This window comes from Hylobates moloch, unplaced genomic scaffold (genome assembly GCF_009828535.3).
Source record: "Hylobates moloch isolate HMO894 unplaced genomic scaffold, HMol_V3 SCAFFOLD_8, whole genome shotgun sequence".
NCBI classification, from domain to species: domain Eukaryota; kingdom Metazoa; phylum Chordata; class Mammalia; order Primates; family Hylobatidae; genus Hylobates; species Hylobates moloch.
Genome location: NW_026652283.1, coordinates 117294184 through 117316881, shown reverse-complemented (window position 1 = coordinate 117316881; position 22698 = coordinate 117294184). Strand labels below are relative to the sequence as shown.

Sequence of the window (22698 nt, the reverse complement as noted above, 5' to 3'; positions counted from 1 at the left end):
TGCATGTTCTCACTCATAGGCGGGAATTGAACAATGGACACAGGAAGGGGAACATCACACTCCGGGGACTGTTGTGGGTTGGGGGAGGGGGGAGGGAGAGCATTAGGAGATATACCTAATGCTAAATGACGAGTTAATGGGTGCAGCAATCCAACATGGCACATGGATACATATGTAACAAACATGCACATTGTGCACCTGTACCCTAAAATCTAAAGTATAATAATAATAATAATAAAAAGAACCCTGTGGTGAACCAGAGGAAAGACTGTAAGAATTTGGGAAATCACTGGTGTTTTCAAGACGGAGATAAAATGTGAGATGGTCCCTGAAGGACAGGTTAAAGTTTAGAGATGAAGTCGGAGGACTGAGGCGGACATGAGGTCAACCAGAGCAGAGGCATGGGTGAGAGAAAGGAAAGTGAATGTCTGAGGAAGAGCCAGTTTCCTTATTTCTCTGAAGACAAAGTTTTTGGAAGGAATTGGGATAGCCCCTGAGGGCTGCTTGAAAACCTTAGCGATAGATTTGGTGGAGAGATGCCGTTTGGGGTAGAGGGACTGAAAAGGCCCAAGGCTTGGGTGACATGAAAGCAAAGGGCATATTTCAAGAGAGTGAAGAGTCCAACTTCACTGGGGCATAACGTTCACAAAGGAGGAATAGAACCTGGTAACCCTTGGATAATAAGGTCGGGCTCCCTTATAGGTTTCTCCAGAGATTCTACTTTCTTTGAATGAAAGGTGAGTCCTTAAGATTTTCTCAGTTGCCTGTTTGGAAACAACTACCAAAATAACCAGATTTAAAAAAAAAAAATCAAGCTCCCAATTTTTTTTTGAAAAAAATTTAACTTGATTTTACTTTTATAAACTTTAAGAAGGCATTTCCACACTTTACAACACTCTCGTCATGTTTCAGGGTTTTTATTTCTTTCTTCGGCAGCATTTTCGGCCACGCGTCGAGCACTTGCCAATCTGTTCCTCCTTTGGAAGGCAGCTGAGCACAGCACACCGGCCACCTCTGACTCTGCAATAATATTTCTGTAATGTGTTTATGATTCCTCCATGACCTGCAATGACAAAATAGCACACATGGAAAGGTTTTAGGAAGGCTTTTGGTACACGCACAAGGCTTCTGGAATTCCTCAAATAACTCATCTGTTGCTTTTCTTGTATTCTTTTGTTCCTTTTTCCTTTTTCTATAAAACCAGGAGGAAAATAAAGGTATAACTAAACAACCCATAGACAATGTTTCTAAGGCTGCAGCTCAGCTGTGGACGCACAGTGGCACCGGGGAAGTGGCATGACCCTGTGACTGCCGCAGAAACAGTGGAGGTGCTGAGGCTGTGGTGTCCTCAGAGGTAGCCCAAACACTCCACCTCCAAACACTGCACTTAGCAAAACAGGAGCCTGTGCTTCTTTTCTCAGAGTAAATCAATCTTTCTTGCTGTATTAAAATTTTTTGTCTGCTTCATGTCTCATCAGCAGGTATAACAATCTTCCCTTGAAGAGGTGGGGAAAGTGATAGCTTTGGGGAGCTATTTCGTTTCTTAATGATTCTTTCTCTTTTTTTTGAAATATACTCTCACCCTGTCGCCCATGCTGGAGTGCAGTGGCACGATCTCGGCTTACTGCAACCTCTGCCTGCCAGGTTCAAGCAATTCTCTGCCTCAGCCTCCCGAGTAGCTGGGATTACAGGTGCCCACCACCGTGCCCAGCTAATTTTTGTATTTTTAGTAGAGACAGGGTTTCACCATCTTGGCCAGGCCGGTCTTGAACTCCTGACCTCGTGATCCACCCACCTCGGCCTCCCAAAGTGTTGGGATTACCGGCGTGAGCCACTGCCCCTGGCCTCTTAGTGATTCCTGTGTGAAAAAAAAAATGGTGATGCCTAGTTCCCATACAACAAACCTGCTTGATCTAAAGCGCTCTGAAGGATGGAGAAATACTGACTCTGAATTATATATTCTCAATTAGCTCAATCCTTAGATTTCCCAGCCCATCTTACCTGGAACAGGCACCAAAAACAGGAAGAGAAAAGCAAACAGAAGATAATGGATCCTCATAGCTGCCAGGCTTCACCCCAAGCTGAGACTGGATGGAAAGGTGTGCTTGGTCACTTTATAAAGGTTCCAGCCATGGCTGCAATTCTTGTCATGTTACAGTGATGACACTATGACATGTTTCCTGATGCATCATACCAATGCCTGTCACCATGCAAAACACACCCACTCACTCAGTTAGTTAGGAACCCAGTGGTGAGGCAGAGCTCCCTGTGAATGTGTGGCTGTCTGGGTAATCTCTGGGCTCCAGGGGCTTGTCTGGGTGTAGGTCAGATTGGGTTGTGGGTACAGATAGGGCTGGCATGGGCAAGAATGCCCCCTTGGGGGAATAGTCTCAGGGCATGTGGCTGGGGGCTGACTTGTCCGTACTTTGCTACTTTGGAGCTTTTTTCCTCTTCCTAAAATGCTGGGAGAGTATAAGACCCTACTGGGGACCAAATAAATCCAGCCCTGGACATATTCAATATCTGGCAATAGGACTGGCTTTTTGGTAGTGAGGTAAGGGAGGAAAATTGTCTACATTCAAGGTTAGCTGACTGCCGCCTGGCCTTTGGCCTATGATGGAGTGCTATAATTTGAGTGAAATGTGTCATTCTTTCATTTTTTTTTTTTTTTGAGAGACAGAGTCTCACTTTGTTGTGCAGGCTGGAGTGCAGTGGCATGATTACAGCTCACAGCAGCTTGAGCTGTCAGGCTCAAGGGGTCCTCCCACTTCAGCCCCCTGAGTAGCTGGGACTACAAACGCATGCCTCCACACATGGCTAAATTTTAAATTTTCTGTAGAAAATAAAGTGGGGTCTCACTATGCTGCCCAGACTGGTTTTGAGCCCAGATGTGAACTCCTGGGCTCAAGTAATCCTCCTGCTTCAGCCTCCTAAATTGCTGGGATTACTGGTATGAGCCACTGTGTGTGGCCCATGTCAGATTTTTCATCATTTTCTAAAACCTACCAAATTTATGAGTAAAGAAGGTGTTTAATCTTACTTCATCAGAGAAAGAGGATGCTGGGATGATAGATTTAATAGACTGGCATCTCCTTCTAGTCAATGACTGTCCCTGTGCAAGAGAGGGGCTTCAGAATAGACATTTAAGACCTCAAGTTACTCTTGACTCAGGAGGATTCAAGGCAGTCCAGGGGCCAGATAATTTCCCCTGGATATAGATTCAATGTTTAGAGGGAAAAATGCTAAAAACGAAAAAAAAAAGCTATTAAACATAAATGTTGACGAATCCAGTGGATGGGTTGTATTTTGTTGACTACCAGTTGGGAGCTAAGTAAGTCAATGACAATTCAATTGGGAGCTGAAGTCACCGTGATGTCTCCCAGCTGCTGCTTCATGTGAATGCGATTATAACGGATCCACTAAGGATCAAGGGTGTGTTAGTTCTGGGAGTGTGTGTTCAGAATTTGGGTGCACCACACCTGTCAGATTCAGTAAGCAAACTCTGAACACATACTATAGGGACAAGTATCATGTTTTCAGTGTAGGCGAGGGTGGAGTGGATGAGATACCCAGAGGGACCAGTCTTGGTTCTTTCTCTCCAGAAGCTCCAGGTAGGGCCAGGTAGATGGGCAGACAGTCAAATGATAAATTTAGGATGGATTCTAATGGGAGTCATAGGAAGAGTTCAAGCACAGGGCTGCAGAAATGTAGAAGAAAGATAACTCATCATAACTCAAAGATAACTCTTTGAGCCAAGAGTGGAGCTCAATCAGCAGATTTAAGACTTTAGATATGTAGATGCTTCTTTTTAAAATCTAACCTTCCTCTTAAGTTCATGATTTGAGACAAAGCAATTGGAGATATTTATAAATGGGGGAAGGAGGTGATTGTGGGTAGGATGGGTGCTGACTTCACAGTCTTACTATGTCAGAGATAACAATGGCATTGGGTGTTGTAGAGGATTAGCACCAGCTCTCAGCCTGGGGTGCAGACAGTCAGACGCTGGAGACGACTTGCTTTTCCACACGGAGAATAGACTTCCACAGGTGAACCCCTGGTCTAACCTGTTCCTTCACAGACTGGGTGGCATTTTTATGGCAACACCACTGTTTCATAAAGGTTCCTTGGGGAGGAAAAAGTGCCACTTTTTCTTGTCAACTAATTTGGGAGCTGGGAATTGGAGATTGGGCTTTGACAATCAGCCTTTTCAAGTTTGGACATACTCCTCACACACAAAATCAGTTTTGAGGGGGACTTACACGTTTTAAGAAAATTATAAAAGTAATGAATTTTTATGGTAAAATTTCAAACAATAGAAGAGAGAGACTGTAATTTACTTCTCTACTCCAGGGAGCCTCTGATAACTGTGAATGGCCCTCTTTTTGACTTATTATAATCCTTTTTATGTTATAAATACTTTTAGCCTCTCAAATGTTAACAAGTACACATGTACTGTCTAATAGTTGGGTGAATAGATTCATGTGTCTGAAGCCTTACAACACTAACGAGAGCCGGGTCTTGTCACTCCCTGCCCCTTGGCTCTGAGTCACAGTGCTTGGAACTGCAGATCCTGCAAGTTTTTGTACCTATGTGCTTGGTTTCCTTGTAGCTCTCACAGTCAGCATTTCTACAATTTTGATTAGGTTGAACGAGGAAGAGAAACTTTAGTTATTTATCACCTTTGTTCATGTCAAACTTTCCTTTAATTATTATTTTTTAAATCTTGTTCTTAAAATGTGGGGCAGAGATGTGATTGGTCCAAGTTTTTGGCTTAAGGGCAGAGCTATGTGGAAGACAAACACCAGGTCTGAAGTGAGGCGTCACTGAGCTATCACTCAGCCCTACCATGTATGGCATGGGTTTACCCAAATAAATTACCTAAGCTCTGTGAGCATCTGTAACTCAGCAACAAAGCACAGAGAGCAGTACCTTTCCTGTTTAGGTCACAGTGAAAGCCCTATGAGTTAATGGTGTGAAATTGACTTGTACATTGCAAATTACCATGTGACCCATGTATCACTCAAGTATCACCCACGTGACCCTCGGTTAACAATATCAAGACTCTGGCATGGGCTCGCAGCATGGGAATCTAGCGAGCATGGGCTCGCTGCATGGGCTCGCAGCATATGGAATCTGGCATGGGCTCAGAGCATGGGAATCTGGCATGGGCTCGCAGCATGGGAATCTATTCACCCAACTATTATTATAATCAACTCTTCTTCATCTTGACATAGTCTGAGATGAAGGTTGGCTCAGTCATTCTCCTTTGCAGCCATTAATTCTGTCACAACCACCATTATATAAGTTATACAAATAAAGGCAGACATTTTCCCAATTTTATAGATGAAGACACTGAGGCTCAGAGAGGTTGAATGACATGCTGTAGTGAATAGCAGCATTGTGACCTGAAGCCAGCATGGTCAGTCATTCCTCTGCCTGCTCTCAGAGCCATTCCTTGCCTGCTGGTGGTCTACACTCATGTGTAGTGGTCTATACTTAGATGTGTACCCTTTTCCATCACCCCATTGTCCCTAAACTCATTGCATCCTAGCATCTCAAGAAATCTGTCCAAACTACTCTTCCTAAGCTCAGCCAAGCCTTTTACATCCCCAGCTCAATGAGTTTTTTGTCTGTAATCTTCCAACCTGACCATTGTACAATATGTGCCTTGTAAGGCCACTTTCAGAAACCTATCCCTCCATTTCAATTCATCGTCCACAGAACTTCATGGACATCTGCTCTGTATTAGGGTCTTAGGACCTGGTGCTGTTCAGGAAAGAAAGATAAACAATATTGACTCTCCAGGCTCTGAATTTTCACTATTTCCCAGTCTAATGGAAAAAGATACAAGCTGACAGTAACACGATATAACAGACATCCGCTTTCCATTTTCTCCTCCTATCCTTCCCCTTACCGCCTTTGATTCATCATGGAAATTTTCTTCCTTCTCCTGTCCTTGAAGTCCCCAAAAGGGATCATCTTCAAGAATTTAACATTTTCATGGCAATCATAATGATGATGATCATAACAATCTTCATCCTCACAATCATTGTCACGTCATCGTAACAGATTTATTGAGCACATATTATATTCTAGACACTGTGCTAAGCAATTTACTTGCATTTATTTCATTTGAATCATGCAGTAATTTACTAATGTGGATACACTTATCTGCATTTCACAAATGGGGAAAGGCCAGTTGACGCTCCCATGCTCCCAGCTGTATTCCAGATGCTTACTCGTGGGCCTCTGCTGGCTTCATACGATCCTTGGGATGTGGTTATCTATGTCTGCATACAGCTACCTTCCATCTTCATCTCTAGTCTGGACCATTTCCCCATTGTTCTCAACCAATCTTTACATTACTTGAAGATCTTTACCAACTTGATAACATTAATACCTTGTACCTCTTCTCTTTTTCTGTACATATCAACTTCACTCTCCAAATTGCTTGGTGATAGAGTCTGGAAACTAGATTCTTTCTGATTCTTCTTTTTTTTTTTTGTGGCAGAATCTCACCCTGTCTCCCAGGCTGGAGTGAAGTGGCACAATTTTGGGTCACTGCAACCTTCACCTCCCGGGTTCAAGCGATTCTCACACCTCAGCCTCCCAAATAGCTGGGACTATAAGTTTGCGCCACCATTCCCAGCTAATTTTTGTATTTTTGGTAGAGACAGGGTTTCACCATGTTTGCCAGGCTGGTCTTGAACTCCGGACCTCCAGGGACCTTCCCTCCTCAGGCTCCCAAAGTGCTGGGTTTACAGGCATGAGTCACCGTGCCTGGCCAGGCATCAGCCAATTCTTTCTGCAAAGTGATTTGCATAATTTCAGGGACCAACCCAAATACCAGTTCCTCATGATCCCAATCACCCCACTTGAAAGTTATCCCTCCCTCCTCTGCAGTTCTGCAGAGCACATTTTGCATGACACATGGAGCTTCTACCAAGTTCCATAATGAATGGCATATACTGTTTGTGAACATTTCTTATTATCTTTAATAGATGGTATCTTTTCATTTATGTCCTTATGTTAATGAGAAAGTACATACTCAAGTCCTATGTTGCTTTCACCCTTTAGATAATAAGAATTATTTTCAAATCCTAGAGTATCTCCTAGGATGCTCAGGATGAATATCACAAAGAAGAAATAATTCCAGAAGAGCAAGGAAATAGGGAGAGAACACTAGCAGCCAATGCAAAGACAACAAATGATTTACAACATGAGAACAATCTGAACACACTTATGGTTTAACAAAACATAAATAAATTTGTGAGATACTGAGTGTGGCAGGCAGCCACTGCAATCACCCCCAGTAACCCTTGCCTTTAGGGAATGCTGGTATTGTGCTTTGGTGCAGATATGATATGGAGGGTGGAGCAGAGGCTTACGAGACTGAAGTCCAGAAGACCAAGAGCTGAACTCAGGGCTGCTGTGTTTCAGATGCCAGTGGGAGGAAGAGGCAGACCTGAGTGCCAGAGCCATCTAGAAGAAGCAATCAAGAGTTAATACAATGGTTGAGCATGAGAGATGGAATTAAGAGAGGAGGCAGGCTAGGGATACTGTTCAGGGGACAGGGTAGGTGGCGGTCCCATTAATTAGAATTAAAGTGGTGATGCCAGCAGGCACTGATGGAGACATGCTATGGAGAGAGAGCCAGGCTTAACATATGGCATATTTTTTAAACAGGCTCAAACTAGTTTAGGAATTTATAGGCTTAGCAGTGATGTGGGGTTGCATGCCTTTCCCAGAGTTTCTAAAATCTTGCCTGACAAGATGGGGGCTGACTCTCCTAATTCCTACAGGCAAAATCAAGGAGGGGTAAGTGTATGAGAAATTCATATAAAGCTACCCTAAACACATTTTTCTACCCATTTGGCAGCAATATTTTCACCACAAATAGAATGAAGTGCATAATAGTGCCTCACCTTCTGTTTACACTGTGATACTCCAACCGGGTTCTTTCTGTTTAATCACAGCCCTGGCCCAGTGAAAACACACTCTATACTACCTCTGGCCACCAGCCTACACAGTTCTGCTGGCTGCTTCCTCAGGGAGGACTTTTAGGGGATAGGTGGCTCTTACAAAACAATCATGAGTTCAACTCATCAATGAGCTGGCAGCCGAGGTGGGCAAGTGATGCATCCAAGGCAAAAGGTGTGACCCAGGGGACTTTTTTGTTAAAACAGGTCATCTGCCCCTATCCTTTATTCAGAATTGGTAATTGAAATGAGCCTATTGACCGATGTGGTAATAGGCCATGGATGACTATTAAATGATTTGCACATTGTGGCTAGTATCTATGGAGCTGTTGTTACGTACCTGGCACGGCGGTTGGTGCTTTAATGCGTTTCTCTGATAAAAAAAGGCATAAAGTAAGTATTGGAATTTTTTCTTAAGGATAAGGAGGAGGCACAGTGGCTCACACCTGTAATCCTAGCACTTTGGGAGGTCAAGGTGGGTGGATCACCTGAGGTCAGGAGTTTGAGACCAGCCTGGCCAACATGGTGAAACCTTGCCTACTGAAAATACAAAAATTAGCTAGAAGTGGTGGTGGGCACCTGTAATCTTAGCTACTTGGGAGGCTGAGGCCGAAAAGTTGCTTGAACCTGGGAGGTGGAGGTTGCAGCGAGTGGAGATCATGCCATTGCACTCCAGCCTGGGTGACAGCAAAACTCTGTTTCAAAAAAAAAAAAGATTAGGAAACTAAGGCTAAGACAAATGAAATAACTTTCTAAAATTTGAAGCCCACGACCATCAGGCTCACAGATTATGCTAACTACTTGCTTTATTATTCAGGTTATTGTAGTTATATTTTATATCCATGTTTCTGTCAAAGGTTTTCGGTGCAGGGTTTCCCAGTGGAAAGGTAAATGATTATATGTGGTGGAGAATAAATGTAAGAGGGCTTGGAGAATGGAAGCCACACCTCAGCCACTTGGCCCAGACCACAGGGCTACTCCTGTTTTGAGAATTTCCAGCTTACTGCCTTATACAATTACATAGCATGGTATTTATGGTGCTAGAGCACCAAGAAAAATTCAATAAAATGATGAATTTGACATTTCTGACTCAATCTCGTCTTCCATATTTTTCAAGAGGTTTTATGATTGCATATATTAGGGGCCAGCAAAACTTTTCTGTAAAGGGCTAGACAGTAAATATTTCTAGGCATTGCTGGCCATGTGGTTTCTGTTGCAGCTACTTAAGTCTGCAGGTGTAGTACAGAAGCAGTCATAAACAATACATAAACAAATGGCCATGGCTTTGTTTTCTGACCCCTGGCATAAATCTGTGAGACACTGAATGTGGCAGGCAGCCTCTATGATGGCTGCCAGGGATCCCTGTCTTTGTGAAATGCTGTTATTCATGCTCTGGTGTAAGCCACTGCTTTTGATTATGAGCTGACCTCATTCACTCATTTCTAATAAATAGATTACAAGTCTGTGAAGCAATAGATTATAATCTACTCTCAGAAGTCATGAGAGTAAGCTATAAAAAGGCTGTGGGTTCAGTTTTGGATGACTTCTCACTCTTCTTGCTCTGATGGAAGCCATCTGCCATGTTTTGAGTTGCCCTATAGAGAGACCTACAAGGCAATGAACTGAGAGGGTTCTCTGGCTAACATCTAGGGAGGCACTAAGGCTCTTAATATACCAGCCCATATGGAACTAACTCTCTCCAATAACCATGTGAGTGAGTTTAAGGAAGTAGATCCCTCCCTGTGTAGGCTTCAGAGAAATCTGCAGCCCTGGGTGACAGCTTAACTGCAACTTCATGACTGAGCTTGATCTAGAAGCACCCAGCTGGGCCATGCCTGGTTTCTACCATCCACGGAATGTGTGAGATAACAATGTTTCTTGTTTTCATCCACTAAGTTTTGTGATAATTTGTTATATAGCAATGGATAACTATTGTTAGTGTATAGTGCAAAGAATGGAAGAAATTTAGAGACCTGTGTTTCGGCCCCAGTTTTTTTTTTTACAAATTTACTATGTAAATTTAGGCTAAGTGTTGACCAAGTCTAGCCCTTCCATTTTTTTATTCTTCCTACAAAAGGGAATGGAATCATGGATTTCTGAGGTCATTACAGGTCTAAGTCTTCATGGTTGATTGAATTGAGTCAAGCTGATTCCTGCATCTAAACCAGAGTCTTGAATTGGAAACCCGTAAGTAAAGTACAGTCGATCGAAGTATTTTGATATTAGGCATCAACATTTAAAAAACTAAAAATTTTATATAAAAATCCAGTTTTCTGACTTCTACAGAAAAATTCAATGATTAAACCACCAGGGCTCACATTTCTACAAGTAACACTAAGATTTATCCAAAAATCTCTTGTCCCGTTACATCACAGGTCCCCAACCTCTGGGCCATGGACCAGTACCACTCCCTGGACTGTTAGGAACTGTGCCACACAGCATGAGGTGGGTGACAGGCAAGTGAGTGAAACTTCATCTGTATTTACAGTTGCTCCTCATCACTCACATTACCACCTGAGCCCTACCTCCTGTCAGATAAGTGGCGGCCTTAGATTCTCATAGGAGCACGAACCCTATTGTGAACTGTGCATGCCAGAGATCTAGGTTGCATGTTTCTTATAAGAACCTAATGCCTGATGATCTGTCACTCTCTCCTATCACCCCCAGATAGAGCTCTTTAGTTGCAGGAAAACAAGCTCAGGGCTCCCACTGATTCTACACTATGATGAGTTGTATAATTATTTCACTGTATGTTACAATGTAATAATAGAAATAAAGTGCACAATAAATGTAATGCACTTGAATCATTCCAAAACCATCTCCCCACCTTGGTCCATGGAAAAATTGTCTTCTACAAAGCTAGTCCCTGGTGCCAAAAAGGTTGGGGACAGCTTCTTTACATAGAATATGAGTGTTCCAATGCACTGCAGTACCCAATTCCTTACTATCTCTCACTGGCCTGGCTCTGATGGACTTTGGGGAACCACTTGAATGATGCTTGATTTTATATTGAGATCTTCCCTAAAACAGAGAAATTATGTTCTTTTACCATCTGGTTGTATCTAGGGTCCAGGACACTGGCCAATTTTTAGCTCAATATGGCCTTCGTGAAGTTCTGTGATGTCGTAACATCTAGATCCACAAGTCCCGCTGACACAAATTTCAGGGAAATCCCAGATCAGAGCCACATATTCTTATGTTAGAACATTAAAGCTCTTATGTTCTTCTCTCTCTTCCTCACATCTAGAATACATCTCATCCCTCCATCTTTACAGAAAAAACACACATTTCTACATACACACACACATTTCTAGTTTCACTCCATTGTGGTTGGTAAAACATACTTCATATGATGTTAATCTTCTTAAATTTATTAACTTGTTTTGTGGCCTCACATGTTATCTACTCTGGAGAATATTCTACGTGCCCTTGAGAAGAATGTGTATTCTGCTGTTGAATAGAATGTTCAGTATATGTCTGTCAGGTCCATTTGGTCTTTAGTGTTGTTCAAGTCCACTGTTTCTTCATTGTGTTTCTTTCTAGATGACCTATCCAATGTTGAAATTGGTGTATTGAAGTCTCTGCTATTACTGAATTGCTGTTACTCCTTTCAGTTCTGTAAATCTTTGCTTTATATATTTATAATTGTTTTATTTTCTTGATGAATTGACCACTTTAACATTATATAATAACTTTATTTGTCTCTTGTCACAGTTTTTGGCTTAAAGTCTCTTTTATCTGATATAGGAACAGCCACTCTTGCTCTTTTTGGTTACCATTTGCATGGGATATTTTTCCAATCCCTTCACTTTCAGCCAGTGTGAGGCCTTCTAGCTAAAGTGAGTCTTTTGTAGACAGCATATAGTTGGATCTGGCTTTTTTATATATTCAACCACTTTACAGGTTTTGATTAGAAAATTTAATCCATTTACATTCAAAGTGATAGGTAATGACTTACTATTGTCATGTTGTTAATTGTTTTTCTTTAGTGTTTGTAGTTCCTTTGCTTATAAAATCAATATACTACTTTTTTTCTCTTTCTAAACTTCAGATCTCAGAGTATATTTAAGAATATCACATCTTTGAGCAGTTGCTCATTAATTCAATCTCAAAACTGGGCATCTTCTTTAAGTCAAGCTATGAGTTCCTCATGCCATTCTGTGCAATGGCAAACTAAAAATGTGTTTTCGTTTTTCTCCAAAACAAATTGAAATCTCTTTAACTAGTTTTTGGAGATGGAAGATTATAGGAGTGGAAATCAGTACCCTCCTCTTCTCTATTCATCTCTGATACAAGCATGTGCACAGAGGTGGTTTTTGGCATTTCTCCATTTTCTGGGGACAGCCTCTTTGAAAAGGAAGTCTTTTTCTCTATTTTTATTTCCATAAAGGCTACTCAGCCAAATAAATGAGATAGCTGTTTATTTCCCTACCCTGCATTGTTTGTTCTTTTTTCAAGATTCCAACTTCTTCTTACCTTTTTTTGCTTTTTTCCAGGAGGAAAAAAATATTTCATTTGATCCTAACTTGAAGAATCCAGGCTCAACACCTCCTGAGATACAAAAAGAGGGTGACAGTGTGCCTTAATGATCCAAGAAGGCATGAGGTGGAGCAGGAAAGAAATCAAATGCTACATTGGTGAACAATGAGATCCTAGCTCTTGGGGAAGTGAGAAGCATCTCAGTAATCAGGGAAATATTTCTTTCTTCACTTGGGGTTGAGACTGTACAGTCCTCAGAACTTAACATTTGTCCTGGGGAGTTGTACAGATGTTCTATCTAACAGGTTCATGAGCTAAGAAATAAGCTTGTCTGCACTCACCCTGGTGGGCATGCATGGAGACAGCCTGAGGGTTGGACCAGAACCCAGTAGACAAGGCATTTTGGAGAGCTCAGCCCCTCAGGCTTAATGTTCTCTGGAGCTTGGGTGTCACTAGATACCCATGATATTCCTGCTGCTGTTCTCGGTGACTGCTCCAGCCTGTTTAAGTGAAGGGAAAGAGGTGCTGGAACAATAAAGTGGTGTCCTCACTGCTGGCAGGTGGGAGGGAGGTAGTGAAGGAGAGCAGTGAAGCAAGACTGCACTCCCAAGCAGTGAAGGAGAGAAGGAGGGTGAATGAAGGAGGAGGACAACTTGGGGTCAAGAGACTGAGGCTGGAACATTTAAGAGCCCACTGGCCTTTTAAAGGATCTAAGCAAAGAAACTTCCCTTTTGGGATCTGGGAAAAGCATAAATTTTCCAGACTTTAATTTGTTGCCCTTCTTTGATGAAATCTCCAGAAAGTTTGGTAAGATATTCTGTTTGTTCTGCATAGGTCTCGTACAAAAGTGTGAGGGACTTTGAGGGAACTTGTGGTCAGGGCAGGGTCACTGTGGTCCACTGCAACCCTCCTGTGTGCTCCTGGAGAGAAGGCATCACCTTTTACATGGAGGTGACCACAGCAGAAGACTATGACTCCCAGCAGGGCCTCGGTTCTGGGCAATGCTCACAACACATAGGAGGACCCAGAAACACTTGGTTCACGAAGAACCACAACTCAGTACTTCAAGCAATGGTGCTGAGCTCTGGACGCAGAATGAGCACAATGAGGTATCTTAATAAAAACAGCTAAAGATCCACCCCAGACAAGGAAGTCAGGTCACTGCAGGAGGTGCCTTGGCGTAATATTTAACTTTCAAAAGAAGCCGAGATGGGGATGAGAACCACAGGATTAGAGGAAGATGACTCCTTAAGGATGAGGACACTCATCTGGCTTAGAGACACAACCTGGCCTGTAGCTGATACTGTCTGCACCTCAGGCTCCTCCCTGTAACAATAACTCAGTGACAATGGTAAACTCAAATGTGAAGCTTTTCCAGTTCCTTTGGTTTTGCTCACCTGTGACGTGCACCACACCTAGCACCAAACATCGCAGCTGCATATTCAGTCCTGTGAGTCACCGTGACTCTCTGCCATCAGCTGGTCAGGCAGATGTGGATTCCAGGAAGCCCAAGGCTGGTGCATCCCCTGGTCGGGAACGGACCTAGCCCCTGCCCTGTCTCGTGGTGTGAATGTGCATTCCTGGTGCTGAGATTGCCCGGCCACCTTTACTCCCAGTCATGCTAGACTCTGCCAGGCTTTCCTCACCTGGAGGAAGACACGTGAGTCTTGTGGGAGGAATTGGATAGATAGACACCCCCTTTTAGAGGAAGAAGGATGGAGAAGCACAATGATGCCGAAATGCTGCCTTCCAAGGCTTCTTCAGCTGTAGCAACTTTCTCCACTTCCAGGCACTACCACATGCCTGGTCAATCCTACAGAGAGGCTGAGAGTCTCTTTGTCACCTGGTCCCCCTGTTGCTGCCCCTCGACCCGGCCTTGCAGCTGATGCTTCCCTCCATGGGCTCCCCCACCCAGGATCTAGGTGCTGAGTCAACTGGGAGGCAGGAAGGGAGGACAGAGTCCCTTTGATTCTCCCCACATTCTGGTGGGGCTGATCTGTCACTCTTCCGGGTGCCAGCCACTGGGCTAGTCCTTAACTTCCTTCCTTCATTTCTTCCTTCCTTCCTCCCACTTTCATTCCTCCCTCTGTTTCCTCCTTCTTTCCACAAACATAGGCATTGAGCTAAATATTCAGGAAAATAAATGGTGCACAGCTCACAGGCTCTGGGTGACGCAGGAGTCTGTAGAGGACAGCAGACAAGAATGCAGTTGCATGGTGACAGAATCCTGCTCCAGGTGGGCCCAGCAGTGCAGGAGTCACAGGACGGGCAGCCAGCCACATTCGGACCTGAGCATCAGCTTCACAGAGAAAGTGTAGCCAGAGCTGTGACCTAAAGGGTGAATAGGGGAAAATGTGAGCAACACCCCAGGTGTAGGAACCAGAGGGTACAAAACTGGAAAATAAAAAAGCATATGAGTTCAGGAATTTAAAATACCTTGGGGCTGGAAGTGGTGGCTCAACACCTAAAAAAACTAGCAGTGTGCAATGGTGCATGCCTGTGGTCCCAGGTATTTGGGAGGCTAAGGTGGGAGGATCGCTTGAGCCCAGGAGGTAGAGTCTGCAATGAGCGGTAATAGTGCCACTGCACTCCAGCCTGGACAACAGAGTGAGACCCTGTTTCAAAAAACAACAACAACAAAATACTTTGGGCTGGTTGGAGATGAACAACGTAGCGGTTCTGGCTGGGGAGTTTAGCAGGGGCTTCTGCACAAGGCGTCTTGGGGACCCTATTGGGAACTTTGGGGATAACCAGGAGGACAGTGAGCAGCTTGTGATGAGGTTTAGGCAGTCAATGCGGGGGTCAGCCTGGTACCTACGGAGGCCTGTGAGCACCAGGCCCAGCATCAGGGAGATTCCTGAGCTCCTTCCTGTCTGGTGCTCATTGCCCCTTTATGGGCCACCTGGCTTTGGTTTTGATGTCTCCGTCTTGCTTTTAGACTAAAACCGGTGGCTGAATCCATGCCCAGGGCCTGGGACCTGGCTTTGCTCTCTGCTGGCCTGCCTCTGCTTGCTCATCGAGTCTTTCCCACTTGTCATTTCCAGCTTTCATGCTGTACCCAGGATCCCACCATAGGAAGGAGGCCAGTTCGCTCTGCTACATCGAGTTTATGCTTCTCTGTTGCTTTTCTGCACCGTGCAGGCCCACTCGGGGACTAGCGGAGCCTGCTGTAGTGATGGGTCTCATGCCTGAGCCTGACCCCTCTCTCTCCCTGCAGCCCTGCATTGGAGTCCCAGGATATGAGAAGCTGGCAATTGAAGGCCTGACAACAGGCTTAAGCCAGTGTCTAGAGGCATGGAACTGTGCCTCTAGTTCCATTTATTTTTTTGAGTAGAAAATATGAACAATGGATTCAATCTTCTCCTTGAAGTTCAAATGACAGGAGGAGAAGCCTGCTATGCTAACATGGATCAAAGAGATGGAGATTTTGAGTGTAAAATCATTCACCAGCTTCTCCCAATACCCACTGCTCAGACAGACATGAATCTCCCTCCTTCCAGGACAATCTTGCCAGGCTCCTGTCAGCTTTCTTTCTCCTGAGACTGGGCAGTGGTCCCTTGTCTCTTAATCTTGAGGTGAGCTCTGAAATAACCCTGAGATGGCTTCCCAGAGTGGCATGGAGCAAAGCCTCCAGGTCATTTTCCACCTTGCCCAAGTCCAGGAATACATGCCTTTGGCAGAAACCCCAAACTCCTTTCACACATTCCCATGAGACCAAGAATAGGAGACGCTGCCCCTTTCTTCCACTTTACAAGCTGTGTGCTTTTGGGCAAGTTTCTTAACTTGGGTGACTTTCCATTTCTTCATGTCCAAGTAATAATAACCACTTCATTGCAGATCAAGTGTAAAACATAAAAAGCAATTCTTAATGCATGGTCTTCTGTTATCCTTGTTATGACCAGTGGTTGTCACAAGTACTATTTATTAAGAGAGGGAGAGCTAGAAGTGACATTGCGGGTGAATAGCATGTCTCCTATATTTTATGGCATAGGAACCATGTGGCATAAGGGAAAGCACACCAGGTTGGGGGCACATCAGTGTCCACCGTTGACTTGCTCCATGCAGATAAGCCTCTTGAACCTTAAAATAGACATAGTATAAGTCTGCTGGCTCCTGGCTGTGTGGCTCTGGGTAAGTGACTTCACATTTCTGAGTCTGAAGTATCTCATCTGCAGTGTACGCATATTCATGCCACTCCATAGATGACCTGGGATCAAAGCATGGGCAGTGCTCGGCATAGAAGCTGGAGTGGAGAAAGCATTCAGTAAGCTCCAAGGAGCTGGGTGAGGTGGTGTTGCTAGGTATACCTGCAGGAGGTGCTTGGGCCCCTGGGAGTTTAGCAGCACAGTTCTTCTATACCTGTATTCTGGACAGATCTGGTCTGAGCTCTGCATCTGCCTGCGCCTTGTCTGTGCTGGTGCTTGTGTCCCATCCCAGGGGCCTCCCTCTGGGTAACCACAGTGACCAGGAAGCCCTTGCTGGTCTGTCTATGGGGTGGGCTACTCCCTTGTGCGCATTCTCAGATTTAGGCAGGACAGGCACATGTTTCGCTGCAGGCGAGACCTGTGACTAAGCTTCCAGTGGAGTAACCTGCAGGTGATCTAACATACACGTGGCATCCCATGGGGAGGAATCCTGGAAACAGCTTGAACCTCTGGCCTCCCACTATCCCAAGGACCATCAGGATTTTAGAGACGCCGTTTACGGTCTTCTGAGTGTGGTGGACCCTTGCTTCTCTGCAGAGTGAGGGAGGAAGCAGAGGACCTTGGGTGAATTTTTTTTATAATTTTGGGTGAAGTTCTTAATGTCCAGGTGTCCTTGGCTGAGAAATGGTATACTAGGTCCATTCCGAGCAGATGACATTATTTGTGTGCATAGAGGGGGATGTGGAAGGCAATTCCAAAGAGGAATTTTAGTATTCTGAGCTATTGCAGTGTTATTGTTAAAGCACATAGCCTATGGTCCTGCAAGAGTAGTATTTTGAAAGGTTTCCTTCTTTGTTTTGTTAAAAATCCATCTTATCCCTTTATTGTTGCAGTATGTTAACAGAGAGCCATTTTCAGGTGGTCGATAATCAGCCTGGGAGAGCTATGCTGCCCGTCTCTGCCTCCTGTGAGGAAGGAAAGGGGCTTGGAGCAGTTTTGGTGGGATGGACCTGCTCGTATCCCCAGCACAGGATTGGCATGGGGGTAGGATTTGGTGGTAATAAATCACCTTCGGAGATGGGTGGCAGGACAAGAGCCTCACCTTTCTATGACAATTATTCGCATTCAAGGGTTCCAAGAAGTGGCAAGACAGTCCTGACTGCCTTGATCTGAGGAGCCCAGACCAACTCTAAAAGGTTTAGACGTTGAGCTTATGTGGGAGATTGGCTCATGCATGGGTGGTTTAAAAATCCATTCTACGCTGGGCTCAACTTCCCATACCTAGGCCATGGGCCCTGTGGCAGGCGAGGTTTACACTTGGACTAGGTAATCATGGCAGAGGAACACACAATATCTGAGGGTGTACACAGCACAGTGTGAGCCACAGATGTGACCGACCGGTGGTGAGGTCTCCTCACGACCACAGCGGCAAGGAGTTAGCTGGGGGCTTCCTGTGGGTGTGTGTGAATATCCAGTGTGCTTCACCATCGATATGTGTGTGTTTGTGTGTGTTTCAGGTGACCCAACAATCAACCCCCGAAAAAGGCGGTCATAGAACCCCCAGGAGACGAAGATGTTGGCCCGTCGTGACCCCAAAACTGGGGCCAACAGACTCGGGAGAGCCCAGACCCTCCAGAAGCAGCGGAGGGCCCCAGTTGCGCCAAGGGCTCCCCCGCCCGATGAAGAAGATCCCAGGGTAAGTCTAGCCCTGGATCTCTTGGGTATCGGGGTGGGGGTGGGGGGCGGGGGGAGGGGGTGTCACAGGGTCCTCAGAGACTGGGTTGGATTCCAAAGATTTCTGTCACCACCACCCAGGTTGCTTTTCCCATCCGAGGTGGGCGTGGCTTGGGACCTCCTCCCCGGCCCCATAGATCCCTTGAGAGACTCTTGGGGGCAACCTCCCTTTCTACTTAGAATCCTGTGTAGCCACCTTTGGCTGTGTCGTTGACATCGGGGTCACGATCGTGCCCCTTAGTACCTCGAGTCCTTCCTTTTAGAGGTCCTCCGTCACATGGGCTTTGGGAGGGAACATCGTATCCGAACTCTCCCAGCACTTAACGGCCCCCATGCCGGGGTCCCCTCTTTGGAATCCTTATTCAGCTCTGAATTCATAATCCCTCTCAATGTTGACATCGGATGGCTGCCTGTGGCTTCAGCTCACTCACTGACATCACTTCCTTTCCACCCACAGCTCAAGTGCAAAGACTGCGGGGCCTTTGGCCACACGGCCAGAAGTACCAGGTGCCCCATGAAGTGCTGGAAGGCAGCCCTGGTTCCACAGACCTTCGGGAAGAAGGAAGGGAAGGAAAACCTGAAACCGTGGAAGCCCCCGGTGGAAGCGAACCCGGGGCCCTTGAACAAGGATAAGGGAGAGAAGGAAGAGAGACCAAGGTGAGCGGTGGGAGGGGTTTTCACCACTCTTAGAGTACTGCCTCCTAAGGACATGGTGTCTCTGCACCTGCACACCGTGTGCCTTTCCGTCTCCGGGCCAGGGAAGGAACGCTGCAGGAAATAGAGCGCAGCTCCTTGTCCTCCGTTCTTCCACACCCAGGAGCCCCTCTGGCTCTGGGAGACTCGGGGACGGGGAGAGGCGGGGGCGCTTCGTGCAGGTTCCCCATGACAGGGGGAAAAGCAATGGAGTCCAAATCACAGTCCTTAGTTGGGAAGCCTAGAGGGCCACCAGGAGGATGGGAAGGTTGGCAGGTGAGGGAAGGTGCAGAGGCGGAAAGGGCACGAGATATCCATTTCTGTATCACAAAACATGGAATAGGACTGGGCCCCAGACAGGGTTCTCTCTGTCTCCTGGGGAAAACCAGGGGGCACGGCCTCACCTTTTTCTGTTCTGCAGGCAACAAGACCGGCAGACGAAGACTCTCCTCCAAACATTTTCCGGGAAACCTCCAGAGAAGCCGCTGCCAAATCGAAAAGGATCCACGGAATCTTGTGATTATCTGAGGGTGAGTGTCACCCTGGGCCCCTGGTCTTTTTCTCCTCCAGGTCACCCTGGTTGATTTCCTTTCAGCTTCCCGTCTGCGGGAGGGAATCGGGGAACCCCTCTCTCTTGCCTTCTTGGGGTCAGGGACTCCACGATCCTTCCAGGTCAATTTGATTCCAGGTGAAGGCATCTGAAGATGCCGTATTTCCTGTTGCTTTCTTTGTGTCCAATTATGGCAAGCCTGCCAACAACACGTTCCTAGCGGCATGAGGAAATTAGTCCCTCAGAGGCCCCAAACATGGAGAAGGCTAAACCCAGGAACATGCATGTTTTCAGAGAAGACGTCCTGAGAACACTTGAGCCACCAACCTGCCTTCAGAAGGGCATTAGCCCCTTCCACTTCATGGAAGGCTGAGTGGAGGGACTTTGAACCAGTTAATGCCCAAGACATTGTTCTTTTGAACAATGTTGTGCTTAGATCAGCTACACATAGCTCGAGAGCGCATCTTTCATCTGTCTTGTGCTGATCAGCACTCAGGTGGAGGGTCTGTCCCTACTTCCAAGGACTGCCTGTCGCTACTGTACTAAGAATTTCATGGTGTGTGCACCTTATGTTTGGATGTGGTTGATTTTCATGTTGGCTCAATGCTGAGGAACTTCTAACGTGTGTGGTTTCCTTTCTTTCAGGTTGCAAGGCCAGTCCACACAACAAGTAAGAGGCCACGCGTGGACCCTGTCCTCACTGATCGCTCAGCTACCAAAATGTCTGACAGGGGCTCCGTCTTGGCTTCACTGTCTCCCCTCAGAAAAGCCAGTCTGAGCTCCTCCGCAAGTCTTGGACCAAAGGAACGACAGACGGGGGCTGCGGCCGACATCCCTCAGCCTGCAGTCAGGCACCAGGGCCCAGAGCCTCTCCTCGTGGTGAAGCCGACACACAGCAGCCCTGAGGGTGGCTGCCGAGAAGTTCCTCAGGCTGCTTCCAAAACCCATGGCCTGCTCCAGGCCATCAGCCCCCAGGCACACGACAAACGTCCTGCGGTGACCTCACAGCCCTGCCCACCAGCCGCCACACACAGCTTGGGCCTAGGCTCCAATCTCAGCTTCAGGCCAGGAGCCAAGAGACCTGCCCAGGCTCCGATTCAGGCTTGCCTGAACTTCCCCAAGAAGCCGAGACTGGGTCCCTTCCAGATACCCGAAAACGCCATCCAGGGAGGTGAGGTGGGGGCTCCGGAGACTCTCCAACCTCCACCAGCCGCAACCGAACTTGGACCAAGTACGTCACCCCAGATGGGCAGGAGGACACCCGCCCAGGTGCCCAGCGTCGACCGGCAGCCTCTGCACAGCAGACCTTGCCTGCCTACTGCCCAGGCCTGCACCATGTCCCATCACCCAGCGGCCAGCCATGATGGGGCCCAGCCCCTCAGAGTGCTCTTCCGGAGACTGGAAAACGGATAGCGGAGCTCCAGCCTCCTGACAGCTCCCTCATTTCACTCACCTGAGAAGCCGGGAGCCTTCCTCCCTCAAAGCCCTCATGTCTCAGAGAAGTCTCAGGGTCCCTGTGTTCATGTCCCACCGAGCGTCCTCTATGAGGACCTTCAGGTTTCCTCCTCCTCAGAGGACAGCGATTCTGACCTGGAGTGAGACTGCAGGTGGCAGGGGCTCCTTGGCCTCCAGCTCCCGTGACTTGGAGGGGACTGTGGGACTGAGGAGCACAGAGCAGAGAGCAGGCTCTGTGTGGTGGCTCCGAAGCTCCCCGGCTGTAGCGCTTCTGTGGATGTGGGAACACAGGCCAGGCAGGGGGCAAATGCAGGGACTCCGCCTCATTGAATTCTGGTGAGGGACGTTGTAGTTCTCATGGTTCGCCGGAAACGCGCCAGGAAACACTTCCGTGCCAGTGATTCGTTGCCTAAGAAACTGGGTGACGCGCAGGAGTCAGACTTCCGCTGGGACGTCAAAAGGAAACGGGAATTACTGTGTATTTGCTCTCTACATGACTGAATAAGGGAAAAGTTAGGGAACCCTGAGAGGTGCAGCCCTTCGGCTGTGCCCCGCCCTGAGAGCAGTGTTTCCGACGCTGGGAAGCGTGCTGCGCAAAGGGCTCTCGGGGTCTTTCCTCAGCCTCGAAAACTGGGCTCTGGACTGGCTTTGTAAATATGTGTGTTTAATTTGTTTTGAAGTGAATAAAATTCTGAAAAAGATGACATATTGTCTTTTGACTCTCATTCCCTGTTTGTGTTTAACCGATTTTCCAAGGGCTTGAAAATTTCTTGACTTGTTAGCAATCCAAATCGTTATGTCTCCGAAACAGAGTTGACTGAGGGGACCGTAGGGCTGGGCAGGACCTTTGACTTCTTATACATCCACAGGGGCAAGAGAACCTCAGCCCCACTCTACCAACACGCACCTAATAAAATTCCGCCAACTGAATCTCACGCAGGCTAACATGTGGGAAGCGTTGCTTGCACCATGAGTCCCCATTTGGCTCAACCGCCGATGCCAAGTGTGTGGTTCCAATTGGGACGGCCCCCATGAAGTGGCTTCCGGATGTGCGTAAGAACCAGGCACAGTTTCATTCGCCAAATAGACCCCAGCAAAGCTGAAGTTAACTCCAAGATTTGGGATGTACTTCAGAGGTAAAACATTCATCCCGTCTTCTTTCCGGGTGTCTGACACCAGGCCTTTCCATGGTTCTCCCCCTGATCCCAAGAGTAGCTGAGGTAGAGACTCACTGAAAGATCTAGGCAGGGATATCCCATCATGCACAGGCTATCTCCCTTCTGTGACCTGGGAACAACTCTGACCAGGATTCCACATGTAGGAGGCCTCGGAATTGAGCGGGATTTTCTGAGACACACCAGATGGGTGCACCCTTTCCACCGCTGTTGAGCGTCATTATCTTGATTATCCAGATCACCTAGAAAGTATCAGTATACAGAATCAACAAGATCAACCCTCTGCTCCTCTGACAGCAGAAGGAGCATGACCACAACGAACCAAAGAGCATGGAAGGAAACGATGTGACCGGAAAGCTCAGAGAACGGCCACAGGGGGTCGTAAGCAGGGGTTCCAACTGAATCATGAATAATTAATGAAGGGCAAATCAAAGGGGAATCGAGTTTCAGCAGGGGCAATTCATCCAACTGGAGATTGCCGGCGGGCC

At 46.6% G+C, this 22698-nt stretch overlaps 2 protein-coding genes and 1 long non-coding RNA gene across 4 annotated transcripts in view; 1 reads left to right on the top strand and 2 right to left on the bottom strand.

Moving 5' to 3' along the window:
- Nucleotides 1-15044, bottom strand: part of LOC116473806 (beta-defensin 103A) — a 39186-nt gene extending 24142 nt beyond the window's left edge. Inside the window, exons 1-7 of one of the 2 annotated variants that reach the window (XM_058443541.1) lie at nucleotides 14895-15044; nucleotides 14618-14789; nucleotides 12800-12958; nucleotides 8559-8674; nucleotides 8320-8352; nucleotides 5915-7482; nucleotides 997-1063 (exon numbers count right to left, since the gene is read on the bottom strand). In XM_058443541.1, the coding sequence (XP_058299524.1) occupies nucleotides 7421-7482; nucleotides 8320-8352; nucleotides 8559-8674; nucleotides 12800-12958; nucleotides 14618-14673 (426 nt within the window). In that variant the 5' untranslated portion in view covers nucleotides 14674-14789; nucleotides 14895-15044 and the 3' untranslated portion in view covers nucleotides 997-1063; nucleotides 5915-7420. Of the gene's footprint in view, nucleotides 1-855; nucleotides 1064-2001; nucleotides 8675-12455; nucleotides 12531-12799; nucleotides 12959-14617; nucleotides 14790-14894 lie in introns of those variants that run through there. The other variant, XM_058443542.1, reaches the window with a different exon arrangement.
- A 3040-nt stretch (nucleotides 15045-18084) lies between these two features.
- On the top strand, nucleotides 18085-21179 carry LOC116473804 (putative protein FAM90A26). The gene is given in 4 exon segments (XM_058443539.1): nucleotides 18085-18299; nucleotides 18795-18994; nucleotides 19452-19583; nucleotides 20234-21179. Coding segments are annotated over 4 exon segments (1401 nt in total). The 5' UTR covers nucleotides 18085-18176.
- Nucleotides 18809-22698, bottom strand: part of LOC131384144 (uncharacterized) — a 28558-nt gene continuing 24668 nt past the window's right edge. Inside the window, exon 3 of the long non-coding RNA XR_009214711.1 lies at nucleotides 18809-18886. This is a non-coding gene — a long non-coding RNA (uncharacterized LOC131384144). The remainder of the gene's footprint in view (nucleotides 18887-22698) is intronic.